General features: G+C 39.8%; 2 protein-coding genes and 1 long non-coding RNA gene across 4 annotated transcripts in view; 2 read left to right on the forward strand and 1 right to left on the reverse strand.

Annotated features, from left to right (window-relative positions):
* IAPP (islet amyloid polypeptide) overlaps positions 1 to 26,905 on the reverse strand; it is a gene marked incomplete at its 5' end in the record, with an annotated part of 432,665 nt that overhangs the window by 278,339 nt on the left and 127,421 nt on the right. The window lies entirely within an intron of this gene.
* LOC311588543 lies at positions 5,951 to 12,703 on the forward strand. Of its 2 annotated transcripts, none has more exons than XR_014776244.1 (3): positions 5,951 to 6,122; positions 11,704 to 12,074; positions 12,651 to 12,703. It is a non-coding gene; the product is annotated as an uncharacterized lncRNA (long non-coding RNA). The 2 variants fall into 2 exon arrangements; XR_014776245.1 differs by having other exon boundaries at positions 11,704 to 12,017; positions 12,651 to 12,700.
* Positions 25,791 to 26,905, forward strand: part of LOC311588534 (solute carrier organic anion transporter family member 1A5-like) — a 41,788-nt gene continuing 40,673 nt past the window's right edge. The window contains exons 1-2 of the mRNA XM_084766275.1: positions 25,791 to 25,857; positions 26,042 to 26,156. Of these exons, the coding sequence (XP_084622401.1) occupies positions 26,097 to 26,156 (60 nt within the window). The 5' untranslated portion in view covers positions 25,791 to 25,857; positions 26,042 to 26,096. The remainder of the gene's footprint in view (positions 25,858 to 26,041; positions 26,157 to 26,905) is intronic.

Below are 26,905 nucleotides of genomic sequence, written 5' to 3' on the forward strand. Positions count from 1 at the left end.
TTCTCTTTGTTTCTAATTTATTGATTTCAACCCTGAGTTTGATTATTTCCAGCCGTCTACTCCTCTTGAGTGTTTCTGCTTCTATTTTTTCTAGGGTTTCTAGCTGTGTCATTAAGTTGCTTATGTGGGATGTTTTCAATTTCTTTTTAAAGGCACTTAGTGTTATGAATTTTCCTCTAACCACTGCTTTTGATGTATCCCACAAATTTGGGTATGTTTTTTCTTCATTTTCATTGAATTTCAAGAAGTCTTCAATTTCTTTCTTATTTCTTCCCTGACCCAGGTGTCATTAAGTAGAGAGTTGTTTAGTTTTTTTTGTATGTGTAGGCTTTTTGTTAGTTCTGTTGTTGTTGAAGTGTAGCCTAAGATCATGTTGATCTGATATGATACAAGGTATTATTTTAGTCCTCTTGTATCTGTTGAGGCTTACTTTGTGACCTACGATGTGATCAATTTTGGAGAAGGTTCCATGGGGTGCATAGAAGAAGGTATATTCCTTTTTGTTTGGGTGAAAACTTCTGTAGATATCTGTTAAGTCCATTTGATTCATGGCATTGGTTAGTGATGTTATTTCTCAGCTTAGTTTCTGTTTCAATGACGTATCATTCAGTGAGAGTGGGGTGTTGAAGTCTCCCACTATTACTGTGTGGGGGATCAGTGTGTGATTTAAGCTTAATTAATAGATCTTTTACAAATGTGGATGCCTTTGTATTGGGAGCATAGATGTTCAAAATTGTAATGTCATTTTGGTTGACTTTGCCTTTGATAAGTATGAAATGTCCTTCCTCATTCCTTTTGATTAATTTTGGTTGAAAGTCTATTTTGTTAGACATTAAAATGGCTATATTTGCTTGCTTCTTGTGATCATTTACTTGGAATATTTTTTCCGGTCTTTTACCCTGAGGTAATGTCTATCTTTATGGGTTAGATGTGTTTCTTGAATGCAGAAGATGTTGGATCTTGTTTATGCATCATTCAGTTAGTCTGTGTCTTTTTATTGGAGAATTGAGACCATTGATGTTGAGAGATATTAATGACCAGTGACTGTTAAGAGTCTTAATTTTTATGTTAGTTCTAGTAGGGTATTTGTGTGGTTCTGTTTTTGCGATGGTGTAGTTATCTATTTCCTGTGTAGTTTTGGTTGTAGCTTATCCCTTTTGGGTGAAGTTTCCTTTCTAGAACCTTCTGTAAAGCTAGATTTATGGATAGGTACTGTTTGAATTTGTTTTTGCCATGGAATATTTTGTTTTCTCCATCTATAGTTATTTATAGTTTTGCTGGGTAAAGTAACCTGGCCTGGCATCTGTGGTCTCTTAGGGTTTGTAGGACCTCTGACCAGGCCCTTCTGTCTTTTACGGTCTCTGCTGAGTAGTTTGGTGTATTCTATAGGTGTGCCATTGTTATTTGGCTCTTTCTCTTTCAGCTTTTAATATTTTTCTTTGTTCTGTATATTTTGTGTTTTGAATATTATGTGACAGGAAGTTTTTTTTTTTTTTAATTTGGTGTTCTGTATTTGGTTTTCTTCATCTGGTTGTTTGTATTTTCCTGAATTTGTTCCCATGCCTCTCTATAGGCCTCTTTTATGTCTTCCTTGCTGGCTGTGTCTTCCTGCATTTGATTATGAATTTTATTTGTTTTCTCCATTATCATCCTCATTACTAAGGATTTTAGGTCATTTTCTTATATTTCCATTATGTGTGGGTTCTCTGTGTTGTTTTCTTTGGGATAGCTGGGATTTGGAGACACCATATTGTTTTGTTTTGTTTTTGCGTATGATTTTACTCTGTCCTTTAGTCATCTTGCCTTCTATGTTTTGGGGAGGTAGCTTCTGGAGTTGAATGGAGGGAGTCTGAGGAAAGATTCGTCCATTTTCTCATTATTTCCCTAGGCCAGAAGCTCCAATGCTTTACTGGTCTGGATGGCAGGAAGCCATCCCTGTAGTTTGGGTCTCTCACAGCCAGTGATCCCCAGCTCCCCTGTACTGTGGATTCTGTAATTATCCTGAGTCTCAGAATGCATTCTGGGTCAGGCCAAAGTGTCCATAGCCTTCTGGGTCCCCATGTGGCACTGGAGCACTCTAGGGATTGACACAGTTCAGGTCACAGGGGTTCTGATGGCCACTCTACTCCCTGTCTCCTTGAGATTTCCTTAGTTCTGGAACTCTGATGCTCCTCTGGTCTGTGGTTTCCGGCAGCATTTCCTGACCCAGACTGCTCGCATAGTACAGGTTAGTGTCATGGGGCCCAAACCACACACACACTGAGTCCAGTTATCATCTATGGACCCAACATAAACGTTGAGTCTAGTTCTCACCTCTGGACCCCAGTGGGTCTCCGGGCCCAATCCATGCATTTAGTCCAGTTAGCTCTGTGTCGAACCAGAGTCTTGGGCCCAAACTATACACTAAGCTCACCAAGTTCAGCTAGAGTCTCAGGGCCCGGATCAAATTCTAAGTCCAACTAGAGTCTCTGGACCCAAACTTCCCATCATGTTCAGCTAGGTTCTCTGGGCCCAAACCCTGTGCTGAATTCAGCTGGAGTCTCTGGGCCCAGACTGATCACTGAGCTCAGCTAGAGTCTCAGGGGCTGAACCATGCACTGAGCTTAGCCAGGGTGTCAGGGGCCGAACCACGCACTAAGTCCTGTTTGGGTCACTGGGCCCAAACCACACACCAAGCTCAGGCAGAGTCTCTGGGACCAAATTGCCAGCCAAGTTCAGCTAGGTTCTCTGGACCCAAACCACATGCCAAATTCAGCCAGGGACTCTGGGCCCAAACTGCGTGCTGAGCTCACCTAGAGTCTCAGGGGCCTAACTGCTCATTGAATCCAGTTTGGGTCTCAGAGCACGAGCCGTGTACCAAGTTGCGCTTGGGTCACAGGGCCCAAATATTGCACTGAGTCCCCTCTCCCACTGGTCACCATGCCAATTGCCTCTGCTGGAGGGTTCCCAGCTGCCAACCTCAGCTGCCACTGTTGCAGCTATGGTCCAAGAGCATCTGCGCTCCTCCTATGTTCAGAGGCACTCAGGTTTTCTGTGTTTTGATCCTTTCAAACTGTAGAGTACTCCTGCTGTAGTGCAGTAGGGAGCTTGGTGTTCCTGGTTAAGAATTCCATGACATTCCCTGAATAGTTTACTGGAGCTTCTTCTAAACACGGTCCATGATGCTACTATCTTGGAGAACCTACTCTCAATATTTCATAATCTTTATTAAGCACACATGCAGGTTTGTGTTAATTAATCCTTTCTAGAATTTTTCAAAGAACATTGCAGCTTGAATCCCTACTATAAATAAAAGAGCTTTCAAAGTGATTCATACGGTGTGGGGAGATTATTCAGAAAAGCACAGGAGGCTCTTTCCAATGACCAGGATTTGGTTCCAAGCATCCACATGGCTGCTCACTACCAACCACTGGAACTGCAGAGCATCACATTGGCCAGGGCTTTCTCTTCTTATTTTGCCAGAGGGGGCCTATATGTAAGGACAAGATCATTTATTAATGAGCTTTCCTTTTCATGTTGAGTTATATTTACATATTATGTGCCCATCAGTCCTGGATCTGGTTGAATCCAGCCTTGTCTCAGCACCCTGTTTGTCTTTGTGCTCAAGAGATGCTGTTTTAATTAGATCAGTGCTATGGTTTTGGATCTCACCTGGCAGTGCCTACCATATTTTTCAATATGGTAAATCTGACATGTTTATTCTTTGACTAAACTTTTAGTTACTTTACCTTTTTATATTGATTTATTATGTATTTATTTATCTGCCTTTGTTTGTGGGCATTTATATTAGTGGCACATATATGACATATGTGTGACCCAAAGTAATCATCCCGCTCCTCCCAGTGTCTGGTTCCCAGGAATAGAACTCAGGGTCGCAGGCTTGTCTGTAAATGCTGGTACCTGCTGAGACAACCCATAGGTGCTAAATTTTCTGCTTTACAATTGTTTATAATTTTCTACAACTAAAATAATTTTTATTAAAATACACAGAGACACATACACAGAGAGAGAGGTGGTGGGGGGGAGGAAGAGAAAGAGGGAGACAAAAGGAGAGAGGGATGAAGAGAGGAAGGAAGGGATGGAGGGAGGAAGGGAGGGAGAGATCTAGGTTTTATAGGCTAACCATGCTGCTTTTCTACTAGTGCTGTTGTGGAACTGGCTTGCTTCTCTCATGGATGTTGCAGGGTTTAGTAATATTTCTGGTGCATTGTTTTCTCTTCTTCCATCACTAGCACAGGACCAGCAGAGGGTTTCACTGTTATTCCATGTGTGCAGTCCTGTTATCCAATGACCAGCAGAGGCTGGAATAGAAGACTGTTTCTAACTACTAGCAATATGTAACTATTTACATTTGTTACGTCTTGTAAGACTCATGTTAGGAGAGTCTTTTCCTGGAAGCCCCAATGAGAGACAAAGTCCGAGATCCATGCAAATGCAAGAGGCTTTTATTGATTTGTTGCAATGGAGTCTGCCTGCCTTTGGGAAAGAGGAGACCCCAAGCAGCAAAAGCAGTGTCTTTTTCATACCCTTTAGAGAAGCAGACTTCAGCAACAGCGATTAGTACAAACTTGATTGGCTAACAGGGTGACCTTTAAGTTGATAGGCTGCAAGATCAGGGATAAGCAAGGGGACCAGGGCCAGACCGTAGGAGGAATTTTTTTGTTTGTTCTGGTCACTGTGACCTGTAGCTCTGATTAGATGGCCCTGGGAGCAAGATCCTAGGAACAGTTACTAGCTATGTGTTTGTGGCTCTCCCTGGAAACTCTAGGGAGGGCAGAGGTGGGGGGAGAGTCAAGTGCTCAGGCCCTGAACTGAAAATTGTGTTGGCTTGGTCTCTACAGTGTGTTTCTTGATGAACTAAGTTCCTGTTCTCATTGCTGTAACCAAATACCAGACAAGAAGGAAGTTAGGGGAAAAAGAGATTATTTCAGACAATGGCTTAAAGTACAGAGTTTCATGGTGGAGGATGCAGGAGTGGGCCACTGGTGAATGAGCAAAGTGATGGGAAGAGTAGGGACAGGCTGGAAACCTGAAGGCCAGCCCCACAAGGATATATTTCCTTCAGAGGGCTTCATGTATTAAAGGTTAATTTTTTTAAAAGTTTTTTAAACTTAAAAAGTAATATAATAAATGCTCATTGTCAAAAAATTGGAAAAAACAGGAAGAGAAATAAAGAGAAAAATAACTCATTGCCCTTTTAAAAATGTCTATAAGAGGGTAAAAAATGTCCCCAGATAATTTGTATCTTGTCCTGCAACATTGATACCTCCCACAGTCACTTATCAATGATCTAATCAGTTCTAATTAGTTCATCGGTTTTGCAGAAGTTTCTCTTGTTTGTGCTAGACAGAGGGTTCCTTTTAAATTCTTGTTTTGTATAAAGATGTAGTTTTATTATTGACATTTGATTGTATGAATTTGATTGTATGAATCTAAAAATATAGAGTCCTGCTAACCCAAGGTAATCAGCAACTCACTAAATAGACCAGGCAAGGTTTGACATTCCTGGAATCCTTTTGTATTTGCTTCTGGAGTACTGGAATTACAGGCATGTTCCATAAGAACTGTTTTTTGTTTGTTTGTAGTTGTTGCTTTTTAATTCTTTGTAGTTGTATATTTTTAAAGTTGTAAAATACTGAAAATTAATGGCCAATGCTAACTTCCTTCAAGTTTACTGAAAGCAGTCAAAATGCACAGAGAAATGAAGGAGCACTAAGCAGCCCCAATCATGGCACACAATGGGCTGAGAGTACAAACCCTGGCCCAACCAGGGCAAACATTGCAGATAGATTTTGTCCCTTTATCCCTTTTCTCTCCCTAGCATAAAACCACTATATTCCTAACACTGGTCCAAAAGGTCTGTTCCATTATTTGTCCACTAATTCAATTATGAACAACTACCAAGGTCCATGAGTCAAAATCTCATCATTTGGTTAAGATGTCCTCATGGTTAAGGTCCTCACCCTAACACACAATCCCCCTTTCCCCCTTTTTAAAGAGCACTCCTACAGAAACAGTCTCTAACGCTCTTTTGCTTTTCTTGTTCTTGCTGTTGCTGCTGCTGCTGCTGCTGATGATGATGATGATTCCTTTGCAGCTCCACCACTCTCTACAACTCAGAGGTAATAAATCTTCTTTGTACTAAGAATTCGGCATCTGTGTATGTGTGGTACTGGTTCCTGGAGGTTGATCTCACTTTCAGTGCTTCCGTGACTTGGGTAATAACTTGAAAAGGTCTACAGTATCCCAAAAACAGCTTTTACACTTTCCATACTGCTGATACTGGTTCACTTCGTCCAATAGTGGCTAATTGGTGAGTTTTCCCCTTAGTTCCCATCCTAACCACTCCCCAAGACATAAAATGATGAGAGTTGAATTTCCCTGTTTTGTCTTTTGGAGGTGGAACAATGCACCACACCACAGCAGCCATGGTGGACTCCTGTGGACCACTGTTAGCACATTCTGTCTGGGTCAGGTTGACTGGCAGTTTTCCTTTCTCTTTGGTGGCCACTCAGCTTTATGGTCTTGTTATACCAAACCTACCTCTGCCTTCTCTTTCCTCTTCAGCTACTCTCTCATCTTAACCCTTTCCTGTTCTAAACTTCCCGCTTCATCTTTTCCTCTGACAAAACTCCCCTTACAGCTTACACAAACATAGGATCCCAAATCTCTTATATCTTAATTATGCTCTAAACTTCCAAGGCTACCTCACATCCTTACTTTGTTCAGTGGAGTTTCATTTTTCCACACTTTCCCTCCTTCCTTGGACTAGACAAACCCTACAAAGCTAAGCCTAAAATCATACTAGACAAATGAACCTCACACTCTTCAGATATCTCCTTAATATAATATTTTAAATGATCATCCTCCCATTAGAGAGATTTATTCATGCCTAATATAAACCCTAGTGTCTCCAAAGAAGACAGATAGGGCACTGTAATTATTTCATCTAGATTATGGTAATGCTAACCACCAAGTAAAACTGCCTCATGCCTTGCCTGCTTCAGGGCTCAGTTCAAACTGTAAACACTTTTGTCTTGATTCCCATACTCTGCCTTGTCAAATTAAGGACAATTTCCCCAAGTTTCTCCCCTATAGAAAAAATTTCTTTCAGACATGGGTCCTAGAGCCAAGGATTCACTGCTTTGTGTAGGAGCCGAAGACCTATGACCACTGTCCAGCCATCAAGACCACAGGATTCTAGGACAACTGTGTGGATAACGAAAAAGTCTTTGACATTTTAATTCATACATATGCCTTTCAGATCATACCTCCTACAATAATATATCCTTTCAAGATGTGATATTGAATGAGCAGCCAAAACCCATACTATATCTCCTTCCCATGCTGCACATCATACACCTCTTTCTATTACACTGAAAGACCCTTTGCCTACATCTCTAAACCCTAACACTACCTACCCTTAGCCAGCCTCTGAGGCTTCAAACCCATTAGTCAACACCTTTTATCCAAACTGTTTCTATGGGTAACCTCTTCACCCTACAATGCTCCCTTATTGGTAGTCAAAGAAAACTAGTAAAGCTTTTATGTTTGCTTCAAGACTTTCTCTCTGCTAGTGTTCCCATTGTCCCTCTCTGCTCTATGGTCCCCTTCATATAATTGCCTTTCAGGCACTGATTATGCACCGGACTTTCCTTCCCCCTTTTTAGTCCTTCCCTCTTCAGTTGCCAAGAGGCTGATTCTACCTCATTACTCAATTTTCTCAGCTCCACGAGTTACCAAATCTCACCTTAAAAACGCCCAACTCTGCCCCACCAAATAATCTACTTAGATTTTCTTTCACACAACCCATAAACATCTCAATTTAAACCACCTTGCCAGTATCCATTCTTTACACCTTCCTTGAACAAAATCCGAGCTTTTAAAATTAAAAGTTCTCATTCCTGTCTCAGCCTTTTGTCTCAATATCTATAGACATTTCCAACTTTTTACTTCCAAAACACATAAACACTTTCTAGGACTGATGTTTGTTCTTGTTGCCTATTTCTCCAAGAGGAGGCAAACCAAGGGCCAAATAATGAGACTCAAAACAAGGAAAATGAAGGCAACCAGTGAAGCACAATGTTTCAACTGCAGAGAAAAGCAAGTAATGTTTCAACTGCAGAGAAAAACAAGTAATGGTCAGTACCAGCACAGCTGCATTTCCCCACATGGTTTGTGAAGATCTTTTTCCATTGCTCTATTGACAAAAATAGTCTCAGAGACTGAACCACCAATCAAATAGCATGGTCAGACTATAATTATACTCCCTACACATATGTAGCAGATGTGTAGCTTGGTCATCATGTGTGTCCCTTAACAATGGGAGTAGAGGCTTTCCCTGACACTGTTATCGGCTTTTGGATGACTTTCCTCTAGCTGGCCTGCCTTGTCTGGCCTCAGTGGGAGGGGATGTGGGAACATGATTAGTCCTAATGCAATTTGGGGTGCCAGGGTTGTTGGTGTCCCATGGGGTCCTTCCCTTCTCTGAGAAGTATGAGAAAGGGAAACTGGGGATAGGGATGTGAGGATAGAACTGGATGGAGAAAAGAGAGGGGGCTGGAATCAGGCTGTAAAGTGATTAAATAAATAAATAAATAAATAAATAAATAAATAAGTGGAAAAGAGAAAACGAAACTTGTTTCAGATTTCTATCCTCCTCTCTATGCTATTGTTTGGGTCACCAATCTTTTACCATAACTGAAAAACATAAGCTTGCTGTCCTTTCTACACTTTACAGTTTAAATGATGACTCAAGACAGGGAAATTGGACAAAGTTCTTTAACACTATTAGAAATGGTGTTTCTAGCCTCCTGATAACCCATCTTTAGTGTCTTGATAGCACAGACTTAGTAATTTGGTACCCATTCACATTTGACAACCTGCCCCTATAACTGTCTGAAATTCACATTCCACTGGTGAACACACTAACTGGAAGGGTTTGAACATGGTTTGTCCCCTTCACGTCTTATATGAAAACTTAATCCCCATCATGAGATAGTAGGAGATAATTGATCTAGGAGAAGTCACTAAATTGGATTCCTCCTATATGAATGGAGCAATTCATCACTCTAATTAATGGGAGTTATCTCATGTGACTGTGTTATAAAAACTACTTTAACTAGGTCTCTTATGCCTTCATATTTCTAACTGTGTGGGTCACTGGTCTTCCAGCACTCCAATAGCAAAAAGACCATTTCCTTGGTGAAATCCAACAGTGTTGAATGAAAAGAGTGAATTCAAATAAACATTAAAAATGTAATTAGATGCTCATCAGCACTGCTTCACTGGCAGCAACAGATGTATGAGGATGCTGAACTTGATGTTTGTTACAATTCTGCCAAGTTCTTTGTGCTACCTAAGCTGCCCACTATCTTCTGTTGTTTTTTCAGAGTTAAATCTGCACTTGAGTTTCATAGAGCCTTGCCCTAAAATATTTTTTTCAATATTTTATTTATGTATGTATGTGGGTGTTCTGCTTGAATGTATGTTTTTGTGTACCATGCATACGCAGTACCTGTGGAGGCCTGAAGAAGGCACTGTGTCATCTGGAACTGGAGTTACAAGCCGTTATGAGCCACCACATGGGTACTGGGAACCAAACCCAAGTCTGAGAACAAATGTCTGTGTAATTGTGACAGTGACAGTGACAGACAGAGGGTGGGCTGTCAGATCTTGTTTGTATGTCCTCTGGAGAAGGTCCATTTCTTTGCATTTTTTAAATGGTATCTTCTCTATCATCTCCCTTGAAATTTTTGAACTTCACATTTTATTTCGTGTGAACGGTTGCCTTCCTGAGCTTTCAAGAGTTATAACAGAAGGATGCTAGCTTTACTATGGCTAAATATTAAACTTTGATTGACTCTTGTATGACAGGCATGGGGGGTAGGGTAAGGTGGGTATTAAGGCAGTTTAAGATGTGGGTTTTGCAAAGGACAGGTGAGTATGTAGCTTGTCAAATGCTAACTATATTTGGCAAATACTAACTTTATAATGCAAAATTTCCAGAAGGTCTGCTTGGAAACTGTTTTGTTTTGCTTAAAAAGACGGCATACATTGTGAAACAACCATTCACTCACTATCAGTGTTGAAATTTCTACTTCACTGTGTTGTCACTGACACTTTAACCAAACAAACCAACCAACAAACATGTTAGAACTTTCATTGGCCTTTTTATCTTAAACAATTGCTGCTTTTGAGCTAGGGAAAGAAACAAGTAGATAAAGTGCTTTCCAAGCAAGCATAAATGAGTATAAAGGCAGGGCAGGTGCAAAAAGATGGCATATAATACCTGATACAGAGGATTTCACTGGCATACTGGCTAACTAGACTAGAGATGGGATTAACTTGTCTCAGTTACAAGACAAGAGAGAGAATCTGTCTCAGTATACACGGTGTGAATGATAAAACACACACACATGCAACACAGTCACATGCCTACACATGTGATTTTAGAAGTGTGATCACACTTAAACACACACACACACACACACACACACACACACACACACACACACTTTCCTTTCCTTTACTATCTTCTACGAGGAAATTCTTCCTCATATATTTCAGTAGGATTCTAATGTATTAATGTAATTCTTCACTATCCTTAATTAATCAGCTTATCATATGTGTCATATCTGACATGAACTCCCTGTGATTTTTAAATAACTTTTTTTATTCCTACATTAGCAGTTGACTCCTAACCATGTGTCATGGTAGTGGTATAGTGGTATATGCCTGTCATCCCAGCACTACGGAGGCAGAGGCTGGTGGAACTCTGTGAGTTTGAGACCAGCCTGGTCTACAATGAAAGTCCAAGGAAGCCAGGGCTACACAAAGAAAGTCTGTCTCAAAAAATAAAAACAAACAAAAGTGAAAAACAAAACAAAGACAATTGACTTTACAGGTGATATTTTGAAGTTCTATTGACTGGGCCCATACATAGATTCTTTTTCTTCTGTGTTTCCATGCTAAACCAAAGTTGTTAGTCTGTAGATTAAGGTGGACACCTGCATTCACCCATCTCCTCCTTTCCAGTCAACTAAATACTCCTTGCACACTTATATTCTTGATTAGCTGCTTTGCAAACACATCTCATCCATATTCTCAGACCCGAAAGTCAATTGAATTCCTTGCTTCCTCACTCTCTTCTATTTAACATCTTTTTTTTTTTTAATCTTCATGGTGACTGTTTAGTGTTTTTCATTTTCCTTGATTGGTCCACAATGCCTTGCTCACTTTCGTTTCTGTAGGTCATTTTGTCCCTGTCAGTGAAAGAACGATGCCATGAGCATGTTCTCTTACATCCCTTTACCTCAAATTTTCTTCATTGTTCCCTTACTGTTATTTGTAAAGTTGCTATTTCTTTTACATGTATGGTTATTTTGCCCGCATGTCTGTCTGTCTGTCTGTCATGTGTGTATAGTGACCTCAGAGGACAGAAGTGGGTCTGTCCTGAAACTAGAGTTATAAGTGGTTATGATATACCATGTTGGAAATTCAACACACGTATTCTGCAAGCTCAGCTGTTCCCTTAGCCACTGAGCCATCTTTCTGGCCTCAGCTTTCCTTTCTTTGACGTAGCCCACTACCCCTTCTTATATAAGAACTATGCATGGGAACATATAAAGAGCTGTGTATCTATAGCATATCTTACTAAAAGATGACAGAGTTAAACAGCAAACCACCTATGTTTGTTCCTAGAGAGGGGGGTTAATAGCTGGGAGAGGATGTAAGAGTCCCCATGTTTCTACTAAATGGAAGGACAATGTTTCACTGAAACCAATCTTGCTAAAGTTCTGGCCAAAAGCAGATAGGAAAGCAATACCCAAACCAAATGAAGCAACATCAAGCAAGAAATTAAACAGGTATTTCTCCTGTGCTGCAATCTAGTAAACACAGAAGCAAGCAGCCAGAGGACAAAGTGCACCGAGGAGATAAAGAGGAACAAACGGAATTTCAACAGGACTGTATATTAGAGAGCTTTAAGCTTTCTGGAAAGGCTTAAGTCAAGGCAAGTGTCTCATGTGTGGAAAACTACTTCTCCTGTAATCATCTCCACATTCTCTAGATATGTTTGGTACAGGAAGTGACACTGGTGCTATTCACAGCTGACTCTGTTAAAGGCATAACTCATGATTTGAACCTCTTGTTCAGCTTCTCAGTCTGGACTTAAAATGCATCCAAACTCACAAACTGGCTAGATTGCTGGTGGAGGGTTTGTCTGTGTTCTTGTCTTGTTTTGCATAGCAAAAGCACACAAAGGGGTAGCATTATTGATGTCTGGATAAGTTTTCCCCAGAAAGGCATATTCTACATACCATACTTCAAATATAGGAAGTAAAAGTGTGTGTGTGTGTGTGTGTGTGTGTGTGTGTGTGTGTGTGTGTGTGTATTCAGGCTAAACATGTGAAATTTAGTATTGTCTCTTGATTTCTGATTGCAAGAAGCTGGTCAAAGTAAAATAAGATTCTAGGAATCAAACAAGTCACTGTTGATTTTCTATGTTCTTCCTTTGCCTGGTATTGGTTGGAAGCTTTTCAGCTGGAAGACACTCAATAGGCTGTCTTTGATACAGCAATTTGGGGATGCGGGAAATAAGTGCTTTTCATAAGACTCTTGCTGATGTGACTCTTTCCATTACCAGAGAGAGGACCTTCTTCTAAGGCTTCTTCACATATGTTCTTCTTGCTTGGCCAAGGTAAAGCAAAGCCTATGTTTCCTTAACTCAGTTGTACAGAGTAGGTGGAATGAACAGCATGCATTTTCTGATGATCACCAGCTGTGGATAGTTAGTGCATGTTCACTGTGTGCAGAGCTGTATTCTGTGACTGAGACTTCATTAAGAACCACCAAGGGATGGGATAACTATTGAGGTGTAATATGAATAAATTATATATATATATATATATATATATATAAAAAGAACCACCAACTAAAGTGGTTCCCCCTGCAAGGGTTTATGCTCAGTGTGTATAGAGTGTCAGTACTGTAATGAGGTTATTGCTCTAGAGATCTTTTTTGTGGTATGCTCACCCACCTACTGAACACTTATGCACTGTATTCCTAAAAAATTTGAGAGGGCAGACATTTTATCATACATCTTTAAAATAAAACAAACAGTGCAAAATGGTTTAGAGTTGTAGCTGGGTTTACCTGAGAATGGGTGTGGTATACTCCTACTCTTTATGTGAATGCTAAAGAGGAGACATATGATATTTTTGTCTACTTAATAAAAGTGCAATAAGCTGTTTTCATGATCACTGATGATTGATATGGATTTGTCCATATACTGTGTGATCCTTGCAGGATCCTAAACAATTCTGTGCTAACAAGAACACTGTGCACTTGGCTGTTACTTACTCTATATGCATTTCACATTTAGGTTCAAAGTGCTAAACAGAGGAGTGTGACAATCAGTATTGGGTTATGCAGGTTGTATATAGTTTTGTTGAATCAGTGAACTAGATGTTGCCTTGCCTCTTTCCCTCTACAGATGTGTTTGAGATGCTTCTGAAAGATACAATGTTTTCTACAGAAAAGGTTGTCACATTAGAGGAAGGTGGGGGCTAAATTATTAACATTTAATCTATTTTCAAGTGCCTTGCTTTGTATGTTTTGTTTAAAGTTAAGGCGTTTGTTTAAAAAATTTTTTTCTGACATAGCAAAAGTGTTTTGAAAGAAATCATCAAGATGGTGATAAACACTACCCAGATGGTTACTTAATACTCATGAAAAGAAATAGTCAGAAGTATCTGGGGACCGCCTCTAGTTTCTCTTGGCTAAAAAATAAACTTTAGATTTTTTAGCCACTAAAGAAAGTGAAGACAGCTTTGACATCATAGAAGAGTATGCCCTGTCTTGCTGATGAGAAGTGTGTATAAATGTTACATCTTTGAGGAGAAAGTTGAGAGCCAAGGAATGCCAACACCTTACACTGCACAACACACATCACAAATGGATTTGTTAGGGCTTACAGTATTCCTTTTTGCATTTACTGTAATTAAACAATCAGGGAGTCAGCAAATGGTATGAAGAAATTATCATTAGACTACTTCCTGTTGAATGCGGGCATCAAAGTCCTTGGGACAAACTTGACCTTCATCACCGGAGTATAATTTGGGAGTCCCCAGTCTCTGACAGCTAGTGACTTTCAAACCTGAAATAGCAAATAATTCAAGGTCTAGTTAGAAAGCATTTGGATTTATTATTGAAGAAATCTAGACAAGAGGTTTATAATGCAGGATGTGACTAGTAGGATTAAGAAAAGGAGAAGAAGGGTAAGAAGAGTATTACCCAATCCCTGTTGGACTTTCATTGAGCCACTGGCCAGAGGCATGGAGATTTCTTACAGTTTTGGAGATCTGTTGGCATTGTTGGATCTTGTCTTTTACAATACCTGACTGGTTGACATAGAAGCAATATTCCTACCCGAGGAAGAGACATTTAGGTTCAAAGTGCTAAACAGAGGAGTGTGACAATCCTGTTATTAATCGCTGTTAATAAATTCAATCATCACTGAATCTGTAGCACTGTTTGCAGCCTATTTCTTCCTGGAGAATAGCCACCCATGGAGATCCTAAGGGAACTTTTATGAAAACCGATGGCAATGAGAGGTGAAGTGAAAGAGTATCCTAATCCAGTGGGTAAGACTATAGTGGTCATTAACTTGACACAGATTGAATGAAAACTCTCCAAAGTGACCAGAAAGAGTGTTATTCAGTAGCTGATATGCAACTAGGATGGCCAAAATTTGTCCCATGATATTTTCAGAAATGATGTGGGTAACCACTTTAAGTTTATTGCCACTTTTTATCGCAATCTTTTTGGTCATAGAAAAAAGAGGAATAATGAAGGATAGATAGATAAGGGAGTTGTAGGGGTTGAATTGGCACTAGAGGGTCCTAGAAACCTACAAGAAGAACATCATGATGGGTGGATCTGGGTCAGGGATTCTGCTCAAACTATTGCACCAACCAAGGACAATAGATGCAATAAACATAGAACCCTTACTCAGATCTAGCCAATGGACAGGACATTCTCCACAGTTGAGTGGAGAATGGGGTCTGACTCTGACATGAACTCTGGTGCCCCATATTTGACCACATCCCCTTGATGGGGAGGCCTGGTGGCACTCAGAGAAAGGATAAGCAGGCTACCAAGATGAAACTTGATAGGCTATGACCATATAATGGGGAGGAGGTCCCCCTCAGTCACAGACATAGGGGAAGGGACTAGGGTGAAAGTGGGAGGGAGGGAGAAACAGGAGGATTCAAGGGATGGGATAACAATTGAGATGTTATCTGAATAAATTAATTAAATAAAAAAACTTAAAAAGAAAAAAATAAGAGAGAGATAGAAAATAAACCACTCACACACATACATTCAAGAAAAAAGGTGGATGAATTTCGGCAACTTAACATCAACTGAAGTTGAGCTTCCCAGTTTCAACAGCGTTTATTGTTGATCACTGTACTTATAGTTCTGAGAAAAGGGAATTTAACTTCAGTCAAATAAGGGCAATTAATCACAAAAACAGATGAATTCTAAAATACAACATGTTATGTGTTTTAAAGCTAAACATTTCTTTTCTATGTATCCATTACATAAGTTTGTAGTGAGTTCAGAGTGACAAATGTTGACAAGGCCTGAAACGTACAAGTGACTTATCAATTAGGACTGACCTAACTGTACATTATCCAGCTATCTCTTAGTTTATAATGAGTTCAGCACGATAATTTTATCTGTCATTCATTCTAAGAAACTGAATAAATTTAAAATGACAGCATATGATGCCACACAGTGACAAGGCATAAGGAATTACAGCAGAACAGTTTGTATATTTAGAAATTAAGGTTTGTACTTAATTTAAATATTTCTAGGTAGCCTCATCTAGCTTAGGTTCATGGGAAGTCGAAAGCAACTTACGTATATTTATAGTGAATAGTAGGATTCATGGTGCCATCTGAAGAAGAAGCTTATCTGAGGCCACAAATCTGCATCAAGGCTATCCCTAGGGAGGCACTTGGAGGTCCACAAAGGTATTTATTGTAGCCATAAATTCTCTAAGATTGTTTTAGAACATCTAAAACAATTTAATTTATTAAAGTATTTGAATCAAATCAGGAATTCCATAATCAGAGATTAATTCATCTGAACAACAAACAGTACATCCTCAACAAGATTCTGTAGGAAGTTTCCTCAATTAGAGCTAGTCAATACCCAGAAAGTAGCAATTCACACCATTGCCAGATGTTTTTTTCTTTTTGGTTTTTCCGAGGGTTTCTCTGTGTAACCTTGGATGTCTTTGACTCGTTTTGTAGACCAGCCTGGCTTGAATGTAGTCTTGGCTGTGCTAGACTCACTTTGTAGACCAAGCTCGCCTTAGACTCACAATGATCCACCTACCTCTGCCTCCCTAGGTGCTGGGATTGATCTACCTGCCTCTGCCTGGGTGTTGTGATTAAAGGCATGTGCCACCATGCCTGGCTCTAATGCCAGATTTTAGAGAGATGCAGCAGTGCACAATTGACAGGATAGTCAGAGGTTGGAAGCTATTCTGGGGTACATCACGATACAGACCTTGCAAATACCAGATCACCTCTAGAGATCCTTCATGCCTACTAAATTCCACAAATCAATGGCTCTTGACAGCATGTCAGAGGCTGGAAGCAGTCCTGGGGTGCATCACAGTAGAGACTGTACAAAATACCAAATCACCTCCTAGAAAGCCCATATGCCTAATGAACTCCTTTAACAGAATGGCTCTTGGCAAAGCCTCATTAGAGAAACAGATAAAATGGGGGTATTTAATCTTGAGGTCTGGCTGGTTTCCTTAGGAAGGGGATAAAGCCATGGACTGGGGGATGGCACTGTGTGTTTCTTGGTCCTAGAAACCCTCCTTGTGAAGGCATGTAGAGCTCAGGGCAGAGCTGGAAGCTAGGTGACCCTGGCGCCCATAAGCCCTCCTCTGGAAGGTGAATAGTCTTACAGTTTGCTGGGGACCAGAGGCTGGGGCCTGGAAGCTGGAACCATGCATCCCCAGGGTACAAGCCAGTCTCTGTTGTTTTTTTATGCTTAATCACTCTCTTGGATTTTTAAAAAAGTAATATTAGTTGTGAAATTCAACCTCCAACACCGGCTGGAATCAGAGATTTGTCATGGTGGAAGACTGGCACTTTTTTCTCTGTGGAATCTCACCTCATTAAATGTCTTAGTCTTCCATTAAGTTACAAATAAATAAATACTTCTGTTTTCTTCAATGAGTGGGAGGCTGTGGTGTGTATACAGAGATGGATCTAATAGGAGACAATTTTTTTATTATACTTGCCCATTTTTTTTCAAAACAATCCTGAAGTAGTATGAAATTTGTTAGAAGTTGAAACTGAGAAAGAGAAGTTTCTTAACAACAAAAAGGACTAGAATTGTACAGAGATATTTATATCACTATAGGCAATAGAGATAACACATTTATTGATCTCTTGCTGTATACAGGATCCTGCCATGGTTGCTGTGGGAAGGAGATTATAAGTGCTGTGTGTGTTTCCTTCTCAGAGCCGGTAGAAATCATCACAGGACTGGGAATAATTAGTGTTGCAAATACTTTAAGATGTGAGAAAACTGTAAGTCATATGAACCAGGAAAGAAAGGATGTAATGTGATGAAAAGTTTTGGAATTAGTAAGATGGCTCAGTGGGTAAAGGCCCTTGTCACTCTCTTAAGGACCTGAATCCAATCTCCAAAACTCACAGGATGAAAAGAGGAAGCATACTCTTGAAATTTGTCCTGTGGCCTCCACAGTGTGCACACCTCCTCTTTCATTCATGTGCAGAGACCGTACACATTTGCACACCAACAATAACCAAAATTTCAAAATCCAGACAGAGCAGGGCAGCTAAGTTTCCCCCTTCTGCTCCAGCAGCCATCTTCCAGTATTGAGTGCCTTGGTCTCCTACCATGCTGACTATCAGCTGAGTGAGTCATGTCCCACCACGCACTGGGTATACACACCTAACTGTGGAACATTCCGTATATCAAAGTCTGAACTTCCTCCTTCCGTCCATCTTATATGTCAGTTTTTAGTCTCTGAGGCAACAGCTTGTGGGTTCTCTTTGATGTTTTCTCTTTCTTTCTTTTTTTAAACACATACAATTATTTCATTACACATGAATAAAACAAACTACATACAGCAGGGAGAACCATGAGACAATCATGAGTTATATAAATGTTGCATTCCTGGAAATCTGGCTATTTGTATTTGTCAAACTTGAAATAAACATCTTTGCTGTCTTATTGGGTCAAAATTTCTGAATGAAATTCAATATCTATCATATCTCATCTCTATTAATTTAAACCCTTAATTCTGATCTAAAAAGATCTTATCCCCTAACCAACTAAACTTGATTGTAAAACTAAACTATCTGGTTTTCAATCCCACCCCCCCCAGAGGCTTGGTATATTGATCCCCAAAGATTTAGGCTACTTATATTATTGATTAACTTTTTTTTAAATTTTTTAAATTTTTTTGGCTTAAACTCATTGTAGAGAATTTGGATATTAAAAATGAAGAAAACGCAAATGTACCATATAACATCAGTAGCCCAAGATAACTAGAGTTGATAAATTGTAAACATTTCTCAACCTTTATCCATTCAATTCCATTGAATATTCATTGAATCTTCAAGGTTTTGATAAACAGAATCTAATTCTTCATGGTTTCATAGAATCTGTTGAACATGTAAGCTTAGCTATTTAAGGGACTAGAGTGATGGATCAGTGGTTGACAGTGCACAGTGCTCTTACAGAAGGGCCAGAGTTTGGTTGTCAGCACCCATATCAGGCACAGCCACTTGAAACTCTAGTTCCAGAGAGATTCAACACCCTTATCTGTCCTCCAAGGGCACCTGCCCTCATGTGTGCTGACTCCCACATAGACACATAATTAAACATAATAATAATAATAAGCTGTCCATGTTAGCACACGCCTTTAAGCTCAGCACTTGGGAGGTTGAAGCAGGAGAAATTCTGTGAGTTCAAAGACAGTCTGATTAACTTTTAAAATGGTTGTTTTTAAGTAGATGACTCAACCTAAAGTGTTTTCTTTAGGATAATGTGTAGATAACGAATGAAGTTTTTATGATTGTGGGGCAAACAACTGTCTTCTCTAATATGATGCCATTTAATGTGTGATATACACTTTTCACTGCAGGTAACATTGTGTGAGTGAAAATAAACTGTTAAACGTACTCAAAGATAGCACGTGATAGCTTGGTATTTATTATATATGCTAAGTTGTTAAACTCAGTAAGAGCTGGTTTGATGATGTTTCAGATTTCACATCCAAAGATTTATTGTGTTTCTGAAAAATTCAATAAACTTTAACAATGCTCACTTTCTTTAAAACTGAGAAGTTTAGAGAATCATTTTCCTTTGTTTATGGATATCTCTCAAAGTTGGAAATGCCAAGCTAGAAACAATTTTCGTACTAATTTTGATTTCTGGTTAATAAATCCACATAATGAGTTACTAGATAAAATTTTGAATCAAAAATTAAATTTGAGGATAATGCAAAAGTAATTTATAAAACCATAATTAAGCTCAGGAGGTTTTTAACATTAACATTGGTGCTCCTCACTCATCACCTCTTTTTGAATTACACATTAGGAGTATAAATAGAAAGACACATGGCAACAAATGACCATTAAAAGTTGTCTAATGATCTGAAGCATAAGGCTGACAAATGACCAGTTATATATATCAACTCTGATGACCCAGTCCCTGATTACCCCCAGTATTAAGCCAGAGTCATATGCTGTTCCTTTTTGAAATTGAGACAAGTATTCTATTTTCCATCTCCCACATAGAGGTCTGAGCCACACTGGTCTGACATTAAATATACGCAGCCAGTGGGACATTCTGGCAGTGACTCAAGGCACTGCTTGGCAAATCAATGGCTCTAGGCAGAAACTTAGGATATTTTGGACTGACTCATTGAAGCCAAATTTAAGTAAAGCAAAGGAGAGGATAAAATGAGGAGACCAGACCAATGCAACGAGTGAAATAAAATATTTACATAACAATTAACAAAAATAGCTAGGATAAAGCACTAGCCTGGCTTAGAAGTACATAATATTCTATTAAGATTAAAGAGTTATTTTCAGGAGATAAATTTTCCAACTGTATTTAATTTTTTTGGTGTGGTTTTGAGACAGGCTTACCTTCTGTACATTGATTAGCAAGAGGTCCACCATGAAGACCAAGATTACTTTGAACTTACAACCACTTTCCTGCCTTTCCCTCTGTAGTGCTAAAGCTGGGATCCTAGGCTTGTGATCTCTTTATCAGTTTTTTTAAAGTTTTATTTTCTTCGTTTTTCTGTGCACTTGTGTGCAGGTTCTCATGGAAGCCAGAAGCGTGACTTCGCATCCCCTGCTGGAGTTCCAGATGTTATAAGGCAATCTGATACGGGTGCCAGTGTCATGTGCAGTCCTCTGGCCAGTGCTAGGGCCCCATTCCTAGGCCCCTGGTCAAGCAGCAAGACTCTTATTCAGCAGGCCTCTAACTCATCCATTACTTTTAACTGGAAAACTGTCTAGTGATACTTATAGAAACCAGCATAGAAATTACCAAAGGAGAATTAAAATAAATTTTGCTGTAAATCCATTCAGAAGATTCTGGCTTAGGACTTAAACACAGACACATATATCTGAGAAGGGCCAGATTGGTGCAGCTGGTAAGAGTCTACAGGGGTAAATATTGACTTTTTCCCTCATGAGCAATGTGACTGTATACAGCTGTTCAAATCCTCTTTGCTTTACATCATGGATTTTAAAATTAGGTGACAGTACTAATGCTACAAGGCTTGAGAGATTTGGATGCCCTGTGTGATAAAATTTTCCAGAATAATGCTTCAGATATGTAAAGGATATACCAGGTTGATGTTCATTATTTATTTATCTATAATCTCTCATGATGTCCAACTTTGAAGAAACAATGTGCTATTCAAATGAGATCAGCACTGTGTCTTTCCAAGGTAGCAGCAGTTCTTAAAAAACAGACCATTTTAGACATTTATTATGTGTTAGTCACAGAACTAAAGAGCACATATCACACATAGAGTTCAAAATATCACTTTGAGAAATAAATATGCTGGTTTTTAAGAATATAGTAGCTGGCCTAACTGGATGTCTACATGTAGAAAAATGCAATTAGACCCATATTTGTCACCATGTACAAAACTCAAATCCGAATGGATCAAAGACCTCAACATAATACCAGAGACACTAAACTGGTTAGAAGAAAAAGTAGGGAAGAGCCTGGAACACATTGGCATAGGAGACAACTTCCTGAACAGAACACTAACAGCCCAGGCCTTAAGGTCTACAATTAACAAATGGGACCTCATGAGGCTGAGAAGCTTCTGTAAGGCAGGAGACACTGTCAAGAGAACAAAGTGACAGCCTACAAACTGGGAAAAGATCTTCACCAACTCTACATCTGACAAAGGTCTAATATCCAAAATATATAAAGAACTTAAGAATTTAAACACCACTAAACGCTGGTCTAACTGGATGTCTATGTGTAAAAAAATGCAACTGGACCCATATTTGTCACCTTGCACAAAACTCAAATCCAAGTGGATCAAAGACCTCAACATAAAACCAGAAACACTAAGTCAGTTAGAAGGAAAAGTGGGGAAAAGTCTGGAACACATTGGCACAGGAAACAACTTCCTGAACAGAATACCAACAGCCCAGGCATTAATGTCAACAATTAATAAATGGGACCTCATGAGGCTGAGAAGCTTCTGTAAGGCAGGAGACACTGTCAAGAGAACAAAGCGACAGCCTACAGACTGGGAAAGGATCTTCACCAACCCTACACCTGACAAAGGTCTAATATCCAAAATATATAAAGAACTCAAGAAATTAAACACCACTAAATCAAATAACCCAATTGAGATATGGGGCTTGGAACTAAACAGAGAATTCTCAACAGAGAAATTTCAAATGGCTGAGAAACACTTAAAGAAATGCTTAACCTCCTTAGTCATCAGGAAAATGCAAATCAAAACAACTCTGAGATTCCATCTTACACCCATCAGAATGGCTAAGATGAAAAATTCAAGCGACATCACATGCTGGCAAGGATGTGGAGAGAGAGGAACATTCCTTCATTGCTGGCGGGAATGCAAACTAGTACAACCACTTTGGAAATCTATCTGGTGCTATCTCAGAAAAATGGGACTAGGGCTTCCTCAAGACCCAGCTATTCTACTCCTTGGAATATACCCAGAAGATGCTCCACCACACAACAAGGACATTTGCTCAACCATGTTCATAGCAGCCTTATTCATAATAGCCAGAACCTGGAAACAGCCTAAGTGTCCATCAGTAGAAGAATGGATAAAGAAACTCTGGTACATTTACACTATGGAATACTACTCAGCTATTTAAAACAAGGAATTCCCGAAATTTGTGGACAAATGGATTGAGCTAGAAATGATCATAATGAGTGAGTTAACTCAGAAGCAGAAAGAGTCAAATGGTATATACTCACTTATATCTGCATACTAGCCCAAGGGGCATGTCCCATGAAAGTCTTCACTTAACCAGGAACCTGGGACAGAGAGGAGGACATCCTATTGGGACTCTAGATGAGAGAAGCATGGGAGAAAGGCAAAGTAGAGGATCCGGAGGATCCTAGAAACCTACAAGAAGAACATTATGATAGGCAGATTTGGGCCCAGGTGTCCCACTCAAACTATGGCACCAGTCAAGGACAATACAGGCCATAAACTTCAAACCCCTACCCAGATCTAGCCAATGGACAGGACATTCTCCACAGTTGAGTGGAGAGTGGGGTATGACTTTCACATGTACTCTGGTGCCTCATATTTGACCACGTCCCCTGGATGGGGAGACCTGGTGGCACTCAGAGGAAGGACAGCAGGCTACCAAGAAGAGACTTGATACCCTATGAGCATAAAAAGGGGGAGGAAGTCCTCCTCAGGAACAGTCATAGGGGAAGGGAGTAAGGAGAAATGGGAAGGAGGGAGGAATGGGAGGATACAAGGGATGGGATAACCATTGAGATGTAATAAGAATAAATTAATAAAATAAAATTAAAAAAATAAAGAAAGGATTATACTGAGTAAGTTAATCCAGAAGCAGAAAGAATCACATGGTATATACTCACTTATACTTGGGCACTCGCCTAAAAGGCATGCTCCATGAATCTCCTCACTTACCAAGAGATTGAGATAGATATAAGGACATCACACTAGGACTCTTGGTAAAAGAAATATAGGAGATGAGGAAATAGAAGGACCCAGAGGAGCTTAGAAATCTACAAGAAGAACATCGTAACAGGTGGATCAGGGCCCAGGGGTGTTTGTTCAAACTATTGCACTAACCAAGGACATTACAAGTAGTAAACATCAAACCCCTACTCGGATCTAACCAATGAACAGGACATTCTCCATAGTTGGGTGGAAAGGAGGCACTAACTCTGACATATGACACTAATGCCCCATATTTGATGATCTCCTCTTGTTGGGGAGCCCTGATGGCACTCAAAGAAAGAATAAGCAGGCTACCAAGATGAGACTTGATAGCCTATGACCATAAAGTGGGGGAGGAGGTCCCCCTCAGTCATAGACCTAGGGAAGGGGAACAGGGTGAAAGTGTGAGGGACGGAGAGATGGGAGGATACAAGTGATGGGATAATAAATGAGTTGTAATCTGAATAAATTAATTAAAAAAAGAAGAGATGGGAAGAGTTTTGATAAAAAAAAGAATTTTTACTGGAATGTTGTAGTAGATTTTCTAGGAAAACTATGAAATTAAAATACTCAATGTTGAAAATACTCTTTCTTCCAAGATACAAAATAGTTTTATGAGGCAAATACAGTTGAACAGAGGCAAGTAACATTTCTGTGTCACATATATTACCTATGCAAAGAAGGATGTCTATAAGCCTATGTATGTTATAAATAAACACACATAGATCTCTGTTTAGATATCTGCTATTTTGTAAACTCCGCAACTTTTTTAAAACCTGGAATTGTTGGATTCTTCCCCAGATCATGGATTTATTCTTTGTTTTTCCTTAGGTTACTTCCTTGATTGAAATGATTCTATGTCTCCCCATGCTTCTGTGAATCAGCAATGCCCCAGAAAGTGTTTCTCTTCTTGAAATTTCAGGGAGTTTTTGGAATTCAAAGAGCTCAAGAAGGAAGCATGGTCCGACAGCCTGTGCTTCAGTGAGGCAGAGGTTACTACAAACACAGCAGATGTCTTCTCAGTGTTAAAGGCAGCAGCCTTCAAGTGAGTTCAAAGGCTTCTTCACCTGGGTCTCATTTGCTTTTACTGAAGGAAGGAGAAGCCTTATTCTAACCATGTTGTCACTGGATTAAGGTCAGGTCTAACAAACTCTGAGCCTATCATTAATACCACCAAAGAACAAGCATAGTTGTTTACATTGGCTTTTTAATAGAATTCACACAAACCCAAACTTTTCTGCTATTATTTATGTTGTGTACCTTTGTGTGTGCATGCACGCATGTGTGTGTGTGTGTGTGTGTGTGTGTGTGTGTGTGTGTTTATTGATGTGTATGTGTTTAGTGTACGAGTTTGAGTGTACACTTAAGTATGTGTGCAGATGCAGGGTCACACATACTGGTGTGAATCTTATAGAGGGCAGAAGTCACTGTTGTATGTCTTCCTCTAGATGTTCAACCTTATGTCTTTTGATGGTCTTGTCTCAGTTTGCGATATATTGCTTCGAGCTATTTATTGATGAGACATCCTCACCACCATGCCCACTTTGAAAAAGACAAATATTTAATTGGGGCTGACTTAAAGTTTTAGAAGTTTAGTCCATTATTATCATGGGAGGAAGAATGGCGGATTGTGGCAAACATGGCGCTTGATAAGGAACTGAGAATTCTACATCCTGATCTGAATGCAGCAAAAGCAGACTGTTCCACACTGAGTTTATCTTGATCACAGGAGACATCAAAAGCCCTCTACCACCCCGTGAAGCACTTCTCAAAGGCCCTCTACCCCCCGTGAAACACTTCATATTTGAACAAGGCCACACCTCCTAGAAGTGCCACTCCACTGGACCATGCCCCTAAATCACGGATTTTCAAACCAGCACAGGTACCAGTATTGCCAAGTTGGCACAGTGCCGTGATCCTGCTGCCTGGGTTCTCCTACTGTTGGGGTTGCAGGCAGGTGCTCTGTACTAGGCTACTAAAAATTCAAGCATTTCAAGATTAGAAATCAAACAGTTTACCCACTGAACAACCTCCTCACCTGTGTTGGACAGTTTTATATCAACTTGACACAGCCTAGAGTCATTTGTGGACCAATGGTCTAGCCTGTGGTACATTTCGCGATTAATGAGTGATGGGAGAGGGCCTAGCTCACTGTAAAAGATGCCATTACTGGGCAGGAAGTCCTGGGTTCTGTAAGAGAGAGGGCTGAGCAAGGCATGAGCAGCAAAGCAGTAGCAGCATTCCTCCATGGCCTCTGCATTGCTTCCACCATCCAGGTTCCTGCCTTCACTTCCTGCCCTGACTTCCCTTGGTGATGAACTGTGATATAGAATTGTAAATTAAGTAAACCTTTTCTCCTCTAAGTTGCATTCCATCCTGCTATTTTATCATAGCAATAGAAACTCCGATTAAGACAGTCCAGCCCCAAGACAAGCTGTTTATCCCCAGAAATACTTGCTGCAGTTTGGTAAATGAACAACCACTAAGTATTAAAAAATTAACAACTATTCTCCCACTGAGTTGTCTCCTTTAGGCTTAATATGAAGGTTCGCACCTAGTTTCATCATTACTTCCCTGTGAGGCCAACATTTCTTCCCAGGGAAATGCAGAGGTATCTGGGGAGAAGATAGCTTGGGAGGAGGGTCTTGGGATAGCAGAGGGAGAAGAAACTGTGGTTGCCAATTTAACATCATTAGTGAAAAAATAGAACGCCTGGTTACAATTCAGTAAATAATTTAACAACTGTATATTTCCTTGCAGAGTCAGCAGTCAGACCCTTACAGCGTAGACATCTGGAAACAATCAGAAGGACAACATGGAAGAACCTGAGAAAAGGGTTGCGACCCATGGGGTCAGACGCCTTTCCAAGATCAAGGTACGGACTGTTCCTATGTATGCATGAGTATATACGCATGAGTCTTTTAAAACAAGCATTGAAAATCCATGTAACATTGTTCAGCTTACATGAAGTCGTGTGACACATGCCATTTTACCCAGGATGTTGTTAATTTCTTGCCTTAAACAAATTGCTGTTATATTAGGGATATCTAATCAGAATTATTCATCTAGAAAACTTAATCAGAATGATTTAGAAGGATTCTTAAAGGAGAGTGGGGTTTAAAATGTTTTAGGTGTGCATTATGTTATGGTAGAGTTTAGACTGAAGTCAAAGGTCAATCCAGTGCTCAGCCTTCAGGGGCTGCTGACAGAGGGTCAGGGATCACATCTAGGAAACAGTTCCCTTGACAGAAACATGCTGTTGATTAATATGAAAAGATGACTTCATGACCTGTTCAGGAAAATATTCTCTTCAAGCCTTGGCAACATAACAATCACTGTATTAAGAAAATTGTCTATTCTTTCAGCAGTTTGAGTGGTTTTCAGTATTTTAAAGACAACTACTGTTCTCATAGCTCCAATGTCTTCTTTACTTCACAAAATGTGAACTTACATTAACTGAGGAAATTTGAGCACTGGCCTAGTTTCTGCAGAGTCCTTTGAACATTCCTTTCTGAGATGCTGCCTCCTTAGTCATTGCATTAAGTGCTCCTTGACCTTTATTCAGATATGGCAGAATCCATATATTAGTGTAAAAGAGGCTCAAACTCAGGCCCTGGAGAAGCT

The sequence above is a fragment of the Acomys minous genome (genome assembly GCF_964271855.1).
Source record: "Acomys minous genome assembly, chromosome: 17".
In the NCBI taxonomy this organism is placed as follows: domain Eukaryota; kingdom Metazoa; phylum Chordata; class Mammalia; order Rodentia; family Muridae; genus Acomys; species Acomys minous.